The 21,729-nt window shown below is 34.4% G+C and overlaps 1 protein-coding gene across 7 annotated transcripts in view; it reads left to right on the top strand.

Annotated features, from left to right (window-relative positions):
* PDS5A (PDS5 cohesin associated factor A) overlaps positions 1-21,729 on the top strand; it is a 129,214-nt gene that overhangs the window by 30,738 nt on the left and 76,747 nt on the right. For 6 of the 7 annotated variants that reach the window (XR_013446320.1, XM_078068528.1, XM_078068526.1 and 3 more), the window contains exons 3-8: positions 10,686-10,889; positions 11,991-12,077; positions 12,568-12,665; positions 17,336-17,462; positions 19,372-19,452; positions 21,247-21,387. Coding sequence is in view for 6 of the 7 variants with exons in the window: in XM_078068528.1 (XP_077924654.1) it covers positions 10,686-10,889; positions 11,991-12,077; positions 12,568-12,665; positions 17,336-17,462; positions 19,372-19,452; positions 21,247-21,387 (738 nt within the window). In the remaining variant the exon portion in view is untranslated. The remainder of the gene's footprint in view (positions 1-10,685; positions 10,890-11,990; positions 12,078-12,567; positions 12,666-17,335; positions 17,463-19,371; positions 19,453-21,246; positions 21,388-21,729) is intronic. The other variant, XM_078068527.1, reaches the window with a different exon arrangement.

Raw genomic sequence — 21,729 nt, 5'->3', positions numbered from 1 at the left:
TTGATTTCTAGGTTTTTTTGGCATTTACGAACAACATTGCTGTGAATATACTTGTATACGTATTCTCTGTATATGTACAACCTGCTTTAGGGCATAGATATACACATAGGTGAAATTGTTGAGTCATTGGGTGTGCATATCTTCTACTTCACTGAAAACACCAAAGTAGTTGTAACAATTTACATTTCAGTTAACAGCGAATGAGAACTCTCATTTTCTTTGTTGGACTTCTAAAAGGTTGATTTAATTTTTACCAGTGAGGAAACTTAAAAAGATCTTTTACTTTACTCTTTCCCCAAGGTAGTGACTTTAAAAAACCAACTGTAGGGGCACCTGGGTGGCTCAGTCGTTAAGCATCTGCCTTTGGCTCAGGTCATGATCCTAGGGTCCTAGGATCAAGCCACGCATCGGGCTCCCTGCTCCGTGGGAAGCCTGCTTCTTCCTCTCCCACTCCCCCTGCTTGTGTTCCTTCTCTCGCTGTGTCTCTGTCAAATAAAATCTTTAAAAAATAATAAAATAAATAAATAAATAATAAAAAACCAGCTGTAGGGGCACCTGGGTGGCCCACTTGGTTAAGTGTCTGCCAGGGTTCTGGGAAGGAGCCCGACACTGGGCTCCCTGCTCAGCGGGGAGCCTTCTCCCTCTCCTTCTGCCACTCCCCCTGCTTGTGCTTGCTCTCTCCCTCCCTCTCTCTCTGTTTCAAATAAATAAAATCTTAAAAAGCTGTATTGACTTCATAATTGAGAAATACAATAGGTTGCACATACTAAACTATGCAATACGAAATAATAATATATCTAGTCTTTGTTACCGGTTCTTAGCACAGAGATTCAAAAACCCTTGGAATTTCCTGAGTCCGAGGAGTGTCTTTGTTATGCTAATTGGGCAACTCTTGGCCTGCCCCTAGACTCTTAGAGGGTCATCAGAAAGTCCAAGCACGGGGTTAGAGAGTTGGAACTTTGCCACCTGACCTGGGAGAGGTGGGAGGCTAGAGATTGAGTTCAGTCATATGATAATTAATCCTATATTAAAACCCCAATAAACCTGGATACCAAGGTTCAGAGGAGTTCACTGGTTGGTGAACACATTGGTGTCCTGGGAGGGTGTTGTGTTGGATTCCACCAGAAGAGGGCATGAAAGCTCTTTGTCCCCCTCTTTCATCCCCAAGTGTTTTTTCCATTTGGCTTTCCTGAGTTGCATCCTTTATAGTAAAGCTGTAATTATAAGTATTGTGCTTTAGGTGAGTTCTGTGAGTTGTTCTGGCAAATTATTGAACCTGAGGGTGTTGTAGGAAGTCCCAAAGATATAGCTGGTTTGTCAGAAATATGGGTGGCCTCCAGGGCTTGTAGGTGGCATCTGAAGGCGGGGCGGGGGGGCAGTGTTGAGAAGAATTTTGTCCTCTAACTTGTAGGGTTTGTGCTAATTCCTGGTAGTTACTGTCAGAACTGAATTGAAATGTAGTACACTTAGTTGGTGTCAGAGAATGGCTCTCAGGATGTAAGTTTGACAAGTTTTAACATACATGTATACAGCCTTGAAACTGTCATCACAATCAAGATAATGAACATATGTCACCCCCAAATGTTTCCCCCAGTCCTTTTTAATCCACTCTACTCCCCATTTGTGTCTGGCTTTTTTGGCTTAGCATATTTTTGAGATTTATTTATGGTGTTGCCTAAATGACGTTCTTTTTATTGTTATTAGTAGTTTTTTATATGTGTATACTACAATGGATTTATTCATTTACCTGTCAATAGATAGTTATTACAATTTAGGGCGTTCTGAGTAAAGCTTTTATGAACCTTGTATTTGTGTGAACATTTGTTTTTATAAATACTTAAGGGTGGAATTTTTGGCTTGGATTTTAGGTGTATCTTTAACTTTATGAAAAATGGCCAGTTTTCCAAAATGGTTATACCATTTTATATTCCTACCACCAGTGTATAATTTTTTTTTTTTTGTAAAGTGTCTGTTCATATCTTTCTCCTATTTTTATACTGTGTTAGAGGACTCATACACCTACCTGATTTCAAAACTTAATGTGAAGCTACAGTAATCAAAACTATGTGGTATTATTAAAATGATAGATAAATAGAGCAATGGAACATAATAGAGAGTCCAGAAATAGACCTACACATTACAGTCAGTTTTATTTTCAACCAAGATGCCAAGACAATTAATGGAGAAGGAATAGTCTTTTATACAAATGGTGCCTGAACACCTTTACCTGAAACTCGCAACACATACAGAAATTAACTCAGAATAAATTATAGACATATAATTTGCATTTTCTTTTTCTGGTTGAATTCTAGAAATTCTTTATATGTACAAGACTGGTTCTTTGTTCGTTATGCCTGTCACAAATACCTGCTTTCATTTGGTAGCATGTCTTTTAAAAACTTTTTAGTGATGCCTTTCAATAAATAACACTTTAATTTTAGTTTTATAGAATCAATTTTTGTTAGTACTTTTTGTGTCTTAAGAAATCCTACTGAATGATAAATACATTCTTTTTTTTTAAGATTTTATTTATTTAGAAAGAGAGAGAGTGCATGCAGGCAGGGAGAGAGGTAGAGGGAGAAGGAGAGAATCTCAAACAGACTCCTCGCTGAGCATGGAGCCAGATGCAGGGCTTGATCCCACGACCTGCGATTATGATCTGAGCTGAAATTAAGAGTCGGTTGCTTAACCAACTGAGCCACCCAGGTGCCCCAGTTCTCCTTTATTTTTTTTTTTTTTAAGTTTCTTAGATTTCCCTCCCCAATTTCAATTTTTATTCCACTGGGAATTATTTATTTATTTTTTTTTTGGTAGGTTCTAAAGTAGTCTGTCTTGGGGTGCCTGGGTGGCTCAGTCAGTTAACCGTCTGCCTTTAGTTCAGGTCACGATCCCAGGGTCCTGGGATTGAGCCCCACGCATCAGGCTCCTTGCTCATCAGGGGCCTGCTTCTCCTTCTCCCTCTGCTTACTGCTCCCCCCTGTTCGTGCTCTCTCTCTCTCTCTCTCTGTCAAATAAATAAGATAGATAGATAGATAGTGGTCTGTCTTTACCATTACTTTCTGGAAGTGGAAAATTTTAATTTAATGATATTTTCTGTGGAATGGTTGAGGAGCGTGTGTTACTAAATTTTTACTACTATTTTAAAAATTATGTAAATTTTAGTGATAATTCCATTTATTGGATATTTTCTTCATAGTTTTTTTAAACCTGTTTAAAGACTCGTATTTCTCTATAAGTACAAAAGAAGAGGGAAAACAACTTTTCAGAATAATTTATTTACCTGAAAAGATGGCTGTATTGACATTTTTCCTTTAAAATATTTCCAACAATTTGTAAATTGTTGATTTGAGGACCACATAGAGCATGTAGACATGTTTTGCTTTTCCTTTGCAATAGTATGAACTTTTTGGAGCTGCTTAAATTCTCAAATCAGATGATTTCACTTAAAATTTTGTTGTGTCCTGATCACCTGGATGATTTTGCAGTATTTTACTGCATTGTTACCTGGCAGTAATTAACTAAAGCTTAGATCTGTCTTTAATTGGGGCATGTGTTCTCCATTTCTCCCCAGTCCTTATTTCCATGTCACTCCCCTCCAGTTGTGACCCCTGCTATATAGATGCATGTTTAGGATTATATTTACTTAAAAATTCTAAATAAATTTCTAGCAAACAGATACATATTTACTAACTGATTATCTAGAACTGAGTAAGTTTTATGCCAGAATGATAGGAATATATATCATGGGTCATAATGTTCATGTGTGTGTGTATAAAACACTCATATGTATATGTATATGTAATCAGAGTAGATGTTAAAGAGGCATTTTGTGAATTCTAATGTTTTTTAAAAAAAAGTGTATGCCCCTCCACTTTATGTCAGTCACTGTTCTAATCATTGAGGATACAGATGTTAACAGGCAAATCAAAACTTAGGTGAAATAAACCTGTAATTCAATTTATTATTTTAAGGTTTTAAAGTAGAATTAGAATACTTCGTTTCATTATATTCCCAAATCTGTAACATCTGTATATCAGGCCAATGATGCCATGGTAAATATGTTCTATTAAAATCAGAAACTTTTTTTTTAAGACAAGTTTGGTGAAACTTTCATTTCAACTATTGATATATGTGTGTTTATCTTGTATTTTGTGGTAAATGCATTCATTTTTAATTTTAGTTTTTTAGTTTGATATGATTTCAGACTTAGAAAAGCTGCAAGAATAGTAAAAAGAGTCTCCTGTGTTCTCCAGATGTTACCTTTTTCTTTTACTCCTCTTTTCCTCTCTGCCTACTCCCATGTCCTATATGAGCACAAAGCCATTTATAACAAAAATACCGTATTCACTTCTTTAAGATTCCATTCTTGATGTTTGTATTTGGGCTCATAGGGACAGTGATGTATAGTCATCCTCATCTGTGTTTTTGCCAGGTTAGGTCATTCATGCTATACTTGGCTAAATTTTGTGACAGTGTATGTAATAGCATTCCTTTCTGAAGCATTCCTGCTTCTTTTTTTTTTTTGAAAGATTTTATTTATTTATTTGACAGAGAGAGACACAGCGAGAGAGGGAACACAAGCAGGGGGAGTGGGAGAGAGGGAAAAGCAGGCTTCCTGCTGAGCAGGGAGCCCGATGCGGGGCTCGATCCCAGGACCCTGGGATCATGACCTGAGCCAAAGGCAGACACTTAACGACTGAGCCACCCAGGCGCCCCAGTAAGCCTGCTTCTCTCTCCCACTCCCCCTGCTTGTGTTCCTGCTCTCGCTATCTCTCTCTCTGTCAAATAAATAAATAAAATCTTTAAAAAATAATAATAAATAAATAAAAAGGATATAAGATACTGGTGAGGAACTAATATAATAAGCACTCTCATAGCTTACAAAGATTTTTTTTTTTTAACCACAACCCATGTTAAGAAATACACTTTACATTTTGCTCCCCAGTTCAAACAGCCATGGATGTGATATTTATCTGAAACCAAATTTCAGCTAAATTATACCCTTATCATATGTGGTGCCCTCTAATATTTTCTTTTCTTCCCTCCCTCCCGTGCCAGTATTGATCTTGTTCTGGGACTCTGTGACCTAGGGCAAACTACCTACAAGTGCACAACTTTCCTTATCCATAAACTTAGATGATAATAACACCTACCTCTCGGAAACATTGTCATGAGTAAACCATTGCCATAATGATTGCTCCAGAGCCTCACACACCTAATAGATCAGTACCAGCACAAAATGGATGAATCCTTCCTGTCTGTTGTCACAAAGCTTAATGCTGATGCTGCCACACACCACAAAATGCCTTCGCTCCAGAGTTGCCAGCCAAAAAAAAAAAAAAATAGAAGCAATAGCAACACAGCCTCTTCCACACTTCCACTTTCCAAATCATGAATAAGTGCTTTTGATTGGCTAAACTAGATTACAACTGTAACCCTTATTGTAAGGTGACCTAGGATATATAGTTTTTAGCTTTCCTGCCACTGCAGTACAGAAAGGCATATTTTAAAAACTGCAGAATGGATGTGGTTTCAGTTAATCATTACTGTGTAGTAAAACAAAACCTAATGAGTTAAAATTATTATTCCTCACAGTTCTATGATATGACTGCTCCATGTGGTGTTAGCCGGGGTTACTCTTACAAGCTAAATTTGGTTGGGAGCTCAGCTAGGGCTTTGAGCTCACTATGTAGTCTGCCTTTGTGTGTTGTCTCATTTTCCAGGGTTCTATCTGTGGTCTCTTCTTTCTTGGATAGTCCGGTCTTCCTAACAGTGTGGTAGCTGGGTTCCAGTAGGGAGCATTCCATCCTCTATATGCACCTGGTTATCAGACCTCTCCTTGCATTATGCTTGCTAATGTCCCATTGGTCAAAATAAGTCACATGACCAAACCCAGAGTCTTTATGAGAGGACTAAACAAGATGTAAATATTATGAGCCATAATATGGTAGTTAGCCTCCAAGATGGCCCTGAATGATCCCCATTTCCTTATATTCCAACTGAATAGGGCTGTCCTGAGTAACTAATAGGCTGTTGTGGAAGTGACAGTGTATGTTTTTGAAGGTTAGGTCATAAAAGATTGCCATTTATGACTTGGCGCTCTTGGATACTCACTGGGAGAAAGCCAGCCACCATTAGGACACTCAAGCAGCTGTCCAGAGAGCACCTGTAGAGAGGAACTGATGCATTTTGCCAAAAGCCAGTACCAGCTTACCAGCCACGTGAATGAGCGACCTTCATAGCACATCTGGTAGGCCCATCAGACCTTCAGATGATTATAGCTTTAACTGATGACGGTTTCATTAGAGAGTCCAAGTAAAACCATCAGGCTGAGTCACACTCCAATTCTGCCTCCATAGAAACTGTCTGACAAATAAATGTTTATTGTTTTAAGGTACAGAGTTTGGGGGTATTTTGTCACATAGCAATAGATGACAAATACATATACTTTTCTACTGACAGATATTTTTTGATGACTCGCATTTCCTATATAATAAAATGTGAAACTCCTTTCTTATGGCATTTAGGAATACAGTTTGCCCTTTTTACTTTATCTCTTGCCTCCCACTCAACTTGCTGAGATTGCTTCAGAATACTTTGTAGGATGTCTCTGATGACTTCAAAGTTTGGCTGAGTTAGCTTTGATGGATTCATCAACCTTGTGAGTGAGACATTCATTTAGTGGCTACCTCATAAGTAAAAAGGTATTTTCATGAAATGCAAATCTAACCATATTATGCTGTTGTTCAAAATACGTCAGTGGTTCTTGCCTTCAAGATAAAGGCCAAATATCTCTGGTTTGCATGTTCTCTCCTTTGGCTTTTGTCAACTTGCATGAGGATTTAAACTGTTCCTTAGTTTACTCATCCATAAATACAAATTTTGATTATTTTGTTGGTTGAGGTTAGATGAATTATGTAGGAGGGATCCTAATCAGATGATTTCAGGTGGCCTGGCTAGTCCTACTTGAAGTTAATGTTAGGATTATCTTTAATCCCTTCACAACTCCCATTTGATGCTCTTTATTTCTCTAAGAATTCCTAAACTTCAGGTGTTTATCTTCTGTCACTGATTCCAACTAGATAACAATCTGTACTAAAATGTTAACAGATAACCCAAGAAATAAGGCTTAACGTCTCAAAGGGATGTTTGTACTTGAACAGTAAGTAGGCTGTCACTGACTAGTACCTGCATAACCAAACCAAGATACAAAGCTGTAACAGAATGGCAGGAGAGGGTTGGTATTTTGATTAGAGTGCTAGTACTATATCTATCTATACATAGTTGTCTTGATTTGGGACTTTTCACCAGTGAAGCCATTTAACATTGGAGATTTTTTTGGTGGGAGGGTTTTTAATTTCAGATTCAGTTTCTTTTCATAGAGATAGAATTATTCAGATAGTGTATTTTGTGTGACAGCCCCCTCCAGTGTAGTATTATTATTATCCAGTGTAGTATTAAGTGTTTATCGGGTGAATAATATAATATGTCCTCTTTTTAATTCCTGATACTGGTAATTTATGCCTTCTCTCTCTCTCCTTGATTTATTCTTATAGAGACAATTCTATATAGAATCAATTCTATTAGTCATTTCAGCAGTCAACATTCGGCATTGTTTGGTTTTTCTCTTTTGTATGTTTGTTTTTCAATTCATTGATGTCTGTTTTAATTTTCCCCCCTTTGATTCTACCTCCTTTCTATTTAATTTGCTATTTTTCTAACTGAGATGGAAATGTAGATCACTGATTTTTCATTCTTCCTTCTTTTGTAGCTTATACGTTTAAGGCTGTAAATTTCCTACAAGTACAACTTTAACTGCATCCCGCAAGTATTAATAGTTTTCATTGTCATTCAGTTCAGAATATTTTCTAAATTCCATTATGGTTCTTTGATCAGTTGAATTTCACTAAATATCTAAGGAAGAAAGATAAAACCAGCATTACTATAAACTTTCCGTGTAATAGGAAAAAAGGGATCACTTACCAATTTGTTTTAAGCCAGTATAACCTCATTTCTAAAATGGACAAGGTTGGGGGTGCTTGGATGGTTCAGGTGGTTAAGCATCCAACTCTTGGTTTCAGCTCAGGTCATGATCTTGCGGTCATGGGATTGAGCCCCGTGGTGGGCTCCACTCTCAGTACAGAGTCTGCTTGAGATTCTCTCCCTCTCCCTTAGCCCTTCCCCTTCTCACACACACTCTCTCTAAAAAAGAGTAAATAAAAAATCTTTAAAAAATTAAAAAAAAATAAAATGGACAAAGTTGTCTTAAAGAAATCTCTGTTTTAGGTCAATTTCTTTCATGAATATAAATGCAAAAATTGAAGTAATATAATAGCATCTCAAACCTAGCAATGTACAAGTGTTATGACCTAGTTGGTGTTATTTTAAAATGGAAACTTGGACTAGAATTAGATTTTGGGAATGGAAACTTGGATTAAAATTAGAAGACCAGTCAGTGAGATTTACTCAATTAGGAGGAAAATATGATCACCTCAGCATGCACAGAAAAATGATAAAATTCAATACATATGATAAAGTCATCTTCTGTATGATTTATTTCATCTAACATAATACCCTGTTGGTTCATCCATGTTACCACAAATGACAAGATTTCATTCTTTTTTATGGTTAATATTCTAGTGTGTGAGTATGAGTGTGTGTGTGTGTGTGTGTGTGTGTGTGTGTGTGTCACCTTTATCCTCTTCTCTATTGGTGGACATTTAGGTGGCTTCCATATCTTGGCTATTGTAAATAATGCTGCAATAAACATAGGGGTGCATGTATGTTTTTTAATTTTTTTTTTAAATTTTCTTCAGGTAAATATCCAAAAGTGGAATTACTAGGGCATATAGTATTTCTATTTTTAATTTCTTGAGAAACCTCAGTACTATTTTCCACAGTGGCTGCACCCATTTATATTCCCACCAACAGTGCATGAGGGTCTCCTTTTCTGCACATCCTTTCCAATACTTGTTAATTCTTGTATTTTTGATACTAGCCATTCTGACTGGCATGAGGTGATACTGCATTATTGTTTGCATTTGCATTTTCCTGATGATTAGTGATTAGTTTAGCATCTTTTCATGTGTCTCTTGGCCATCTGTATATCTTCTTTGGAAAAATGTCTATTCAGGTCCTCTGCCCATTTTTTTAAATTGGATTATTTGGTTTTTTTGGTGTTGAGTTGCATGGGTTCTTTATATATTTCGGATATTATCCCTTTATCAGATATATCATTTGCAAATATCTTCTGTTCAGTAGGTTGCCTTTTTGCTTTATTGATGGTTTTTTTTGCTGTGCAAAAGCTTTTTAGTTTGATGTAGTCCCAGGAGTTTATTTTTGCTTTTGTTTCCCTTGCCTGTGAGACAGATCCAGAAAAATATCGCTTAAGGTCGATTACTGCATGTGTTTTCCTTTAGGAGCTTCGTGGTTTCAGGTATTACATTTAGGTCTTTAATCCATTTTATTTTTGTGTTTGGTGTAAGAAAGTGGTCCAGTTTTATTCTTTTGCATGTAGCTGTCCAGTTTCCCCAGCACCATTTATTGAAGAGACTGTCATTTCTCCATTATATATTCTTGCCTCCTTTGTGGTACATTAATTGACCATATAAGCCATATAAGCAGGGGTTTATTTCTGGGCTATCTGTTTTGTGCTAGTACCATACTGTTGTTGTTTTTTTGTTTTTTGTTTTTTATTCTTTTTTTCTTTTTATTGAAGTATAGTTGACACACAGTGTTACATTAGTTTCATGTGTATAGTGTGCATAGTGATTCCACAACTGTGTACATTATGCTGTGCTCACCAGAAGTGTAGCTACCATCTCTCACCATAAAATACCATTAGGATACCGCTGACTATATTCCTTTCATCCCCATGACCTATTCATTCCATAAGTGGAAGCCTGTACTTAAAATTCGCCTTCACTTACTTTGCCCATTCCCTAGTAACCTGTGTAGTTTTGATTATTGCAGCTTTGTAGTATACCTTGAAATCTGGAATTGTGATATCTCCAGCTTTGTTCTTCTTAAAATTGCTTTGACAATACAGGGTCTTTTGTGGTTCCATACAAATTTTAGGATTCTTTGTTGTAGTTCTGTGAAAAAATACTATTGGTATTTTGATGAGGATTGCATTGAATCTGTAGATTGCTTTGGGTAATACGGACATTTTAACAATATTCTTCAAATTCATGAGCATGGACTTTTTTGTTTTAGGGTGATTCTAAAATGTACATTTGTTAATTTTGTAATTATAAATAACAACAGAGGTTATTTTATAATTATAGCTTTTAATCCGAAGTACAACTACATAAAAATGTTTAAGCATGGTTTTCTTTTCTGAAATGCAAAACCTACTAAAGTGTGAAATGAGAGCAGTTTGAAAGAGCCTAAATCAAGGCAGCTTTGATAATAAAATATAAAAGGAACATAATTGATGATGTTGCAAAATATCAAATGAATTTGGTCGTATGTATGAGGCTAAGAACTTTTTTACCTGGGCTAAATTTTACCTAAAATGATTAGAGTCTTAAATGTAGATTTACACAAATTGATTGTGAATCCTCTGATAGTATCTAATTACTAGTTTGTGTTGTAATGGACATGAGTTTTTAAAAACATACGTCTTCTACTGATTTCTAAATATCAGGAGTTGAGTATTTTTTTCTTTTTATGTATTTTTACAGATGGTAGTAAAAACTTTTATGGATATGGATCAGGACTCAGAAGACGAAAAACAGCAGTATCTCCCACTAGCCTTGCATCTTGCATCTGAATTTTTCCTCAGGAATCCCAATAAAGATGTGCGTCTCCTTGTAGCATGTTGTTTGGCCGACATTTTTCGAATCTATGCCCCAGAAGCTCCATATACTTCCCATGATAAACTTAAGGTAAATATAATCTTTACAGAATTTAGTTTACTTTTGTAGTTTATAGTTTAGCTTACCTTTAGGAACGTAGCTTTTATTATTATTCACCTGTCATCATAAGAAGATTATAAGTTGTAAAACAGATGAATTATTCATTCAGTTAAAATTCATTGCATATCCACAAAAATGACTGGTATTTTTATTGAGGCATTGAAAGGTGTAGATCAAACTAGTCCCTGTCTGCTCATATGTAACCTTCATGATAACCCATTACTAAGCCTCGGTGGCTGAATTGAAGGGATAAATAGTGGATTAGTGACACTTTATAAAACAATAGTGTGACAGAATTTCCTATTCAAATGATTATTTCCCCCTGCACATTACATGCAAAATTATATTATGCTTATCTTGGAAGTTTCTGCCTTTGTTTAAAATGTATGAGGAACTCTTTTGAGTTGATCTCTTGAGCTGACTTCATATTCTGAATAATTTTATTCCTGGCAAATTTTAATATTTTGAACTGCTTTCTTTTCAGTTGTCCTAAAGTCATTTTTTTGCGTATTGATTCTATTTTGGGTTAAAACTTCTAAAAAAAAGCTTATTAAGAAATGGCACACTATTGTCATGAAAAGTACAACCCTTGAGCCAGTCTATTATTGTTTTTGTTCCACACAAGTTTGTAGTCACACATCAAATTCAAACTAGATACTGAAAATTACTATTTTCATGTAGGAAATAGTAATGGAAAGACTCTTGTCCAGGTCCTTAAAATGAAGATAATTCTTTGCCATGATGCAAGATGAAGATAGTGAGTAAAGTGGAAGTTCTGTAGTAGAAGAAAAGGTAACAAGATATAGAACTTATGGTTCTCCGAGAATGAGAAAGCCTAAAGATTTATGCCAATAATAATTTTTATTATCATTTCTAAAAGATACAATTTTATATAATTTGCTCTGTTCTCATTATTTGGAATAACAGACTAAGCCAGTCCCAAGTCATTTGGCTAAGGAGAATTTTCTTTTATCATATGTAGTGGAGAATATGTATACAGACTATTATTAATGTATTTAAAAGAATGATAAGTATGTGTATCTAAATTAATTTTATCATTTTTTTTAACAGGACATATTTTTGTTTATTACCAGACAATTAAAAGGTTTGGAGGATACAAAGAGTCCACAGTTTAATAGATACTTTTATTTATTAGAGGTAAAAAAAATTTAATAAATATCACACTGTTTGTGTAATAGAAAATTCCTTACAGTAACTTTATAATGTAAAGTGAATTTTTTCGTTTTCTACAAATCCCACTTAATAAAATGTCTTTTTTAAGACTACATTCCACTGGAAAACCTATTATATGAAACTATTTTCATCTTTCTGTTTTTATTCTTTTCTAATCTGAAGAGGGATTAAGTTGAATTAATTTTCACTGTTCCTTATATTTAGTATGTATATAAGTCTATTAATCTCTAACAATTTTAGTATTTTTCCATTAGAGTAGGTTAATGCCAACAGATGTATGTCTTTTTAAAGGTCACAGTATATGACAACTTTAACAACTTTAATTTTATATAGTTGGACCTTTATAAGCCTTAATATAGATTCATAATTCTAAAAATTAAATTATAATAATGAATTTGCTTTTGTGTAACTATTCTGTGCAAATGTAAATAATCATTTTATTTATTTATTTAAGAACTTAGCTTGGGTTAAATCATATAACATCTGCTTCGAATTGGAAGATTGCAATGAAATTTTTATTCAGCTTTTTAGGACTCTCTTCTCAGTGATCAAGTAAGTTATTTTTTAAGCATTTCTGTTTGTCTCTTTCCTTGCTGTGCATAGTGAAGTATTGTGTACTGTGCCCGTAACTATGATTTTTTAGATTTATAATGAAATGTTTTCCTTAGAAGACTTGACATGAGGAAAATAAGCAAATCTGTTGTCTAAAAGCTGCCTTTCCTTTTATACTACTATTTTAGGTTAGGTATCAATTACATTGTTTGACTCTTATAAAGCAAATGGTGTGAGGCCTTATGTAATGAAATATTAAATTATGAAATGGGAATTATAAGTATTGTAAGTACCATTAGTGAGTGCTGAAAATCATAGTACCTCAGTGGTTAAGCACACTGACTTCTCATTTTCAAGCTAGAAAAACACCTTAATCATTGCTCTTTCTTTATAGAAATAGGGAAAGGGAGGGTGGTGGCTTGCCCAAGGACAAATCACTGAACAGGAGAGCCTAAACTCTGATTTCAGTTCAGTGTTTTATTCTCTTTGGGTCTTTTGTTTAGTAAACCAAGCATTATCATGAGATGTGTTCTACAGCATTGCACTATATACAAACATGATATATCTCACATAAATTTTAAATTTTCTAGTAACCACATTAAGAAAGGTTAAAAAGAAACAAATGAAATTTATTTCGATAATATACTTTATCCCAGAATATTCAAAAGCATAACTTATTTTTTAAGATTTATTTTAAAGAGAGAGAGAGAGCATGGGCACACATGCGTGAGCAGGGGGAAGGGCAGAGGGAGAGAGAGAATCTCAAGCACGCTCCCCCGCTGAGCTCGGAGCCTGACGTGGGGCTCAGTCTCATGACCCTGAGATCATGACCTGAGCCAAAATCAAGAGACCAGCACTTAACTGACTGAGCCATCCAGGCACCCACAAAAGCATTATTATTTCAACTTGTGGCTCTGTCCATACTACAAGTGTTCAGTGGCAAAGTGGCTATTGGTTAATGGCTTCCATATTGGATAGCACATTTCTAGAGTTTTCTGTAGATTTTTTTTTTTTTATGAATACTATGTCATGCTGTTTCCTTAGAATGGTAGGAATAGAATTTAACTGGAATAAACAGGAAAGAAATGGACTGTACTGGTGTAGAAATAGAAGCTTATAAAGAGACTGCATGAGAAAACGCTTCCTTTGGCAACTAACTGAAGGCCTGTAAAAAAATGATAAAATATATAAACTTTACCTTTTGTGTTAGTTAGCTTTTGCTGCATGACAAAACAACCCCAAACTTGCTGGCTTAAAATAGACCCCATTTTATTTAACTCATGATTCTGTTTAGCAGTTCTTTTTGTCTGGGCTGGACTCACTCCTGTATTTGCAGTCAGCTGGCAGGACATCTGGCAGTTGGCTGAGGTAATAGGACAACTAGGTCATGTGTGTGTCTGTCTCTCACACTCTCATCATCCATGTGGCTAACCCAGGCCTCTTCATATGCTGATTTCAAAAGTAGCAAGAAAGAGCATGCTTTACCTCACAGGCACTTTTTAAACCTCTGCTCACTTCATGTTTACTTAAGTTTCATTGGCCAAGGAAGGCACATAGTCAAGCCCAGATTCGGAGATTGGTTAGATAGACTCCATATCTTCAAGGAGGAACAGCGTTTCAAAGGCATATAAATATAGAGATGAGAACAATTTGTGGCCATTTTTTGTATTCTGTCATATTTTTGCAACTTTTTCTTTTAAAACTAAAATCGCCAGCAAAATTTTAAAACTCTTGAAATTGTCATCATTCTGCTCCTCTTGTTGACCTTAACTGTCCACTTAAGTCCACTGCCATTATACTTCTTTCCTCTCACAATTACTTGTACATACACATACCTTTCTTTGATCCATTAATATTTTTATTTCCTGAACCTAAAGATCTAAGTTTATTGTTGACCTAATTATCTAATTAATTCACAGTGAGCTATGAGTAAATAAAAGACTTGCCTTTTGGGGGCGCCAGCATGGCTCAGTCAGTTGAGCGGCCAGCTCTTGATTTTGGCTCAGGTCATGATCTTGGGGTCCTGGGATCAAGCCCTGCGTCGAGCTCCCTGCTCAGCAGAGAGTCAGCTTGAGGATTCTCTCCCTCTTCTTCTGCCCCTCCCCCTGTTTGTGCTCTCGCTCGCTCTCTTTCTCTCAAACAAATAAAAAAAAAAAGACTTGCCTTTCGAAAGAGGAGTTCATTACTGACACATTTACCATTTGTCTGGTGGTCTTCATTTCTTTGTGTCAATGCAGATTTCTATGTGGTATTATTTTTCTTCAGTCTGAAGGACTTCCTTTAACATTTCTATAGTTTGTCTGGTGCTTATAGAATTCTTTTGGTTTTATATGTCTGAAAATGTCTTTATTTCACTTTCATTTTTGAAAGTTATTTTCATGGTAAAAGTTCTAGGTTGATAGATTTTTTTCTTTTTCTTTTTTTTTTTTTTTTCCCCTCTTCCAGTACTTTTAAAGATGTTGCTCCATCTTCTTCTGGTTTTCATTGTTTCTAATGAAAAGTTTTTGTCAGTTTTAATCTGTGTTCCTCTGTACATAATGTGTCTTTTTTCTGTACCCACTTTTAAGATTTTCTCTTCATTACTGGTTTTAAACAATTTGATTATGATGTACCATGATGGAGTTTTCTTTTTCTTGTGTTTGGGGCTCATTGAGTTTGGATATGTGAGTTTACCCTTCTGATTACAGAATGCCCTGTGAATTGTGAGATTTTTCCACTTTGGTTGGAACATCTAAGACCTTTGTAAATTCCAGGAATTATTCCCTCTGCTCCTTTCAGGTGGTGCCTTCCCCAGACTCAAGACATTTCCTCACATGCATGTGCTGATTAGTAAGCAAGCACTTGAAGACTCAGGGATACCTTTACAAGCCTGCTCTCTGAATAGGTCTCTCCCCTCTGATATTCTGCCCTGCAAACTCTAGTCTTTCCAGACTTAGGAAGACCACTAGGCTCTGTCAGTATCTTCCCTCCCCACACTGCAGCCTGGAAAATGTTTCCCTCTCTCAGCAACATGTGCATGATGTTCAGTGTCTGAAAACTGTCGTTTCATATATTTTGTTCAGTCTTTTAGTTGTTTCAGGTAGGAGGGTGAGTCCTATCCCAGTTACTGTATCTTGACTAGAACCTGTGGAAATCATTTGGCCTGTTTTTGTATCTTTTCACTTTGTTCTTTCCTATCACTAAGTATATTTGGGTCTGAGAGTTAAATACTCTCTTCAGTTTTTTTGCATCAAGCTGAATATTTCTATTTTTTAACCCTTACACACATTCCCCCTAATACTATATAGTTGATCCTTCATGATCTTGGCCCATAGTAAACAGAATATTTGGAAGAGGGCATGCAATAGGGGTATCTTTCTAAAAGTTGTGGGAAACAGTGTATCTAATGTGAGAATTTTTCCACCAACTTAAGGAATTTTCATCTTTGCATTTTACCATCAAGTGCCCAGTAGGTTTCTTATACATTATTTCAGGTTTTTTAAAAATTCAGAGATACATAAATGATGTTAAAATTTTGTCTTGATTTAAATTTTTCTACATCCCTATATCTGTAGTATAATTAAATTGTATCATTTCTCTTGATTTGTTTTTAAATATATATATCTGATAAATGTGAAAATGGACATTTCAAGTCTTTAGTTAAGATGCAGTCAGAAGGAGGGGCGCCTGGGTGGCTCAGTCGTTCAGCATCTGCCTTCGGCTCAGGTCATGATCCCAGGGTTCTGGGATCGAGCCCCGCATTGGGCTCCCTGCCCGGCGGGAAGCCTGCTTCTCCCTCTCCCACTCCCCCTGCTTGTGTTCCCTCTCTAGCTGTCTCTCTCTCTCTGTCAAATAAATAAATAAAATCTTTAAAAAAAAAAAAAGGCAGTCAGAAGGAGAGAAGCCTAGATGTTCTACTAGTTATAACAGTTTTATAGCCAGTCTTTTTAGTTAAGTACTGGATCAGCAGTAGAGACATATTTATTGAGGAGGTCTACGGTTGACTCTTCACTGGCTTGGCTAAGGAAGTAGGACTAAAGCTGATTCTAGGCTTTATACCTTGTTGACTTTTCATTTTGTTTGAAATTCTTTGTGAGATACCCAAATGGCATTTTCAGAACCTTCTAGTCATAAATTCTGATAAAAATTTTATCAGACTTTTGATTTTCAGTATTGGTGAACTAAAATCGCTAGTGACAAATATAGCAAAAATTACTTGTATTGGTTGAGGGCTTTTTGGTGTTTATAGTTTTATTTTGGGGAATGTATTAAGATCTAAAAGAATGAAAAGGATGAAAAACTATTATCATTATCTTGTACTTTTTTTTGTTTTCTTAATTAAAATTTTATCACCTTTTGAAATCTGGGGACATATAAGCAAAGATGTCCTTTCTTTAAAGTTGATGTTTTTGTTTGGTTGAGTTTAACTCACTGTGAATCCTAATTGTGTAGTGACTTAATTCATTTTAAAAGTCCTTGGTTTTGTAAAATACTTTACAACAATACCTTACAGCTGTTGTTACAGTCAGCAGAGCGAGAAAGTAAATAGAGCAGTCAAAATTTCTTTGCTATTAATTGGTATGGATTCTTCAAGTAAAAATTCCTTTATCTGAGATAGTTGTTTTAAACTGGGAAGTATACTTTTCTTTTTGTAAGCCTGATTTTTTTCTTCTTTGTTTTTTTTTTTTAAGCAATAGCCACAATAAGAAGGTACAAATGCACATGCTAGACTTGATGAGTTCTATCATCATGGAAGGTGATGGAGTTACTCAAGAATTATTAGACTCCATTCTTATTAACCTCATTCCTGCACATAAGGTCTGTATAATATGAAGATATTAAGGGTTAATGTTTAAAGATAGTACTACACATATGAAAAATAATTTGTAATTTCACATAATTATTCCCACTATCATTTTCTAGCCCCAATAAAATAATGTAACACACATCAGTCTTAAAATTATTGTTTTTAGAAGATTTATTGATTAATATATATTGTAGAAGATTTTCATTCAGTGTAGTGCTTCCTATTTTCTGGAACACAAAAATCTTTCACCTTTACCATTTATATATAATGTGGGAATTAGAAAGAGTACTGTCTTAGTTAGGTGTCTGTTTTTTGTTTTGGGTTTTTTTGGGGGCGGGGAAGGAAAATGTATTTCCTTCTTTGTAACACAGATGTGGGACATAGGAATTGTATTTCTTCTCAGAATCCATTTTTCTTGGGCATTTTCAGAAAAAGATTTGGGCAGAAGCAGGAACTATATGGTTAATGTTAAGGGGAAAGAGATGATTCACAGCTGTATATTTCTCTCTGTTTTCCTTTTTCTCTTTCTTTCTGCTGCTACTTCCTAAGAAACTGAAGAACTTAGCTTTCCACAAGCTCTACGTACTCAGTCATACCTTACTGTTGATACTTACCTTCCTGCTCTTTTCCTCTAATGGTTCAGTGATCAGATGTTAAATGAACGGTGTATCTAATTACACTTACCTAATAATGCAGTTAATTAGAAGTTCTTCCTCAGCCTCCAAATATTATTTACATTTTATTAATTCAAATGAATCTGTAATTTGCCAAAATTTTGAAAGTATGGCAAAGGTGGGGGGGGGTACATGTCAGGCAAAATAAGAGGGGAAAACCAAGGAGGAATTAGATAGCATATTTGGTGTTTATATTCTAGTTAGTATTTTTATGATCAGGAAATTTATATACCGTTTTAGGAAATAGAAAGGTTGCCTTAATTTTGAGTTAATCTTTCCTTTTGCCAGTGGAATAAAATCTTAGAGCAAGGGTCAAGAAGCTATGGCTTGTGGACCAAATCTAGTTCACTACCTATTTATGTAAATAAAGTTTTTTTGAATACAGCCATTCTCATTGATTTTCATTTTGTCTGTGGCTGTTTCATACTCAACAGCAGAATTGTGTAGTTGCAGCAGTAACTGTATGACTCAAAAAGCCTAAAATATTTCCATCTGGCTCTTCACATAAAAAGTTTGTTATTACTCACTTAGAGTATAGGGTTTCCTAGTGTCTTTTTGGGAGAGGTGCGAGATGATGGTGAATGAATCTCAGTTTGGTCCAAAACTTCAAAGTTTAGAGATGCTGATAGGTAAGAAATCCATTTCCAAATAAGTCTTTAAAAATTGAATATGTCTTTTCTGTGGCCTTTTTCGGACCCTTTAATTTGTTATAGTGACACTGGGAATCTAGAGAACAAACACAGTATTCAGTGTTTCAAAACTATCTAATTGACCACGTATTTTTCTTGGAACACTTTCCAGGTGTACTCTTTCTTAGATCACACATTGATTAGACAATGAAGTACTTAGGATGGTGGATGACACAGGATGTGTGTGTGTGTGTGTGTGTGTGTGTGTGTGTGTGTGTGTGTGTATTCATTTAGGATACAGGGGTATAATTGGCAGTTCAAATTAGTTAACAAACCCAAAAAGCCTTAGGTCTGTTTTTTAGTTTAATAAAACTAAACAAAATAAGGGGTTTGGCTTTTGGCTGTCTAAAAATTTTAGTTTTTGATTTATAGTGCTATTTGCAACTTCTGCATTTAAGACCACTTGACTAGAGAATATTAGGTAAAACCTTGAATGGGGTTCAGTGATATTTTTTGCTTTATAGTTCAGAGATTTGAAGATTATAGTGTTATCATGGCTCTATCTCATAAATTTCATGAATTCATTTGTAACTTGGCATATTTTTATTGTGTTCCAGAACTTAAATAAACAGTCCTTTGACCTTGCAAAAGTCTTATTGAAAAGGACAGTCCAAACTATTGAGGCGTGCATTGCCAATGTATGTATTTCTGTTTATATTTTTTCCATAATTGTATAATTCTTAATCCATTGTATTAATTTATTGAGACCTTTCACATATAGTTTTGTTTAGCGTATAAACAGTTTCATCTATTTAAAACAAATACATAAAAGAACTGATGTATCCAGATGTGACCAAATGCAGTATTATATAAGAATAATTATATAAGCTTTGACATTATTTTTAAATGGCATAAGATATAGGATATTTTATAAAAACTTGTCTACAACTCCCACCCCTCTTTCACTGCCTTTGTATTTAAATTTATCTTTTTATCTCCTGAGTATGCTGATCTCTTTGACTTTCTCCTTCTTTACCTTTATTTTCCTAGGTCATTCCTCTGAACTCTTTTGTTTCTCTCTTAAATAGCTGTTGTATATTAATAAAAATACTTTTTTTTACTTCATTGAAGTTTTTTTAACTTAAGAAAATCAATAAAGTAATCTAGAATAAAAAATAATTTATAATTCTTCCTGATATATCTGTTCATTCCATTATTGCACATTTGCTCACACTCATACCTGTTTTTTTTACATACTCTATATAAAATTTTGAATTGTCTGTATATTTCTATATTTTGAAATTATTTCTTTATAAATGACCGTAAATGTTTCTTTGAGTTGATATATATCCATAATTTATCTAACCATTTCCTTATTATCTTGCATTTAGATATTTTCAGTGTTTTCCTTTAATAGTTACCGTCTTGAGTGTAGCATTTATCTATTGTTGAATTATTTTCCACATATAAAAACCCAAGTGAGAGTATATTAATGGCATGAATTATTAGTATTATTTATATTACTAAATTAATATTTAAACATGGTAAAAGAAAAGTTTCTTTTCACAAAAAAATATATAGTGAAAAGTGTCTCTCTTCAACTCTGAATACCTTATTCTCAGTTCTCAGAAATAACCATTACCAATAGACTTTCAATATATCCTTCCAGAATTAGTGTTCTATGCGTAATCATTTTTGTATATGTGTATTTTTTAATCTTGTTAAAACTTTTTTTTTATTTTTCCACGGTCTGCATAGTAAGTATGAATATTTTCTAACTTTTAATGTATGTTGCTTTTCAAAGGAAATATATTGTTTGATGATACTACCAAAAATAGTACTTACATCAGTTATGTGCAGCTGCCTCCTTAGCATTTTTAAATTTAGTATTTTTTTCCTATGTGTGTCTGTGTATTGGCAGGGAATGGAGGTGTCTTTTAATTTGTGTTTTTGATATTCTCTTTGTTTCTTTCTAGCATTCTTTTAAATTACCAGTTAGCTTTTGTATCATCACTTTTTTTCCCTCTTGATACTCTGAGTCAAAATCTATTTGACTTTGGGTATTAAAAAAAAAAAAAAGCCTCCACCTTTAAGTACTCTTTATTACTAAACTCATGGCAAAATTAGTCAGACATAAATAAAAGGCAGAAAATAAAAGATTGAGATTTTAAAATTTCTCTATTATAAGGAAATTTCTCTATAAAATTCTTTATAATGAATTACATAAACTATCAAAGTTGTTTTGTTTTTATGGAAGATTCCTAGAAATACCATCTTAATTTGGAAAACTTTCATAATTAGATATTTAGAGGTTTATTCTGTTTTAGTGACTGTTCTATCATATATTAGTAATCGAAATATGTTTTGTTTCATTCCCTTCAGTTGTATATGTAATGCCTAATTATATCTTTTTTTAGACACGTTTATAAAAAAAATCTGTCCAAGTTTTTAAGTGAAATGGACATTTTATTTTTGTTTAATATCTCCTTTAGTTTTTCAATCAAGTCCTGGTGCTGGGAAGATCATCAGTAAGTGATTTGTCAGAACATGTATTCGATCTGATTCAGGAACTTTTTGCAATAGATCCTCATTTATTATTATCTGTCATGCCGCAGCTTGAATTCAAACTAAAGGTAGGACTGACTATAATTTTTAAGCTCTTTAAGCTTTAAGAGAAAAATTTATATATAACTTCGTAAAAGATAAATATTGTTTTACTCTTTAAAAGAAAATGTGAGTTCAATTTATCTTCTTACATTTAGTTAAGGTATACATTTTTAATCATTTCAGTAAAACAGTCTCTCTCATCTGGGTGTAATAGGAGAATTACATGGGAAAATTATAACTCTCCTAGTTGTTAAATATCTGATAAACACAATGACACAAATAATAGATACGAAGAATGATATTATTCCTTATAATACATACTTATTAAATAGTATTTATTATTAGGTAGATATACTTTAGAACATCAA

This window comes from Halichoerus grypus, chromosome 3, assembly GCF_964656455.1.
Source record: "Halichoerus grypus chromosome 3, mHalGry1.hap1.1, whole genome shotgun sequence".
Taxonomy (NCBI): Eukaryota; Metazoa; Chordata; class Mammalia; order Carnivora; family Phocidae; genus Halichoerus; species Halichoerus grypus.
This window is presented reverse-complemented; position numbering and strand designations above follow the sequence as displayed.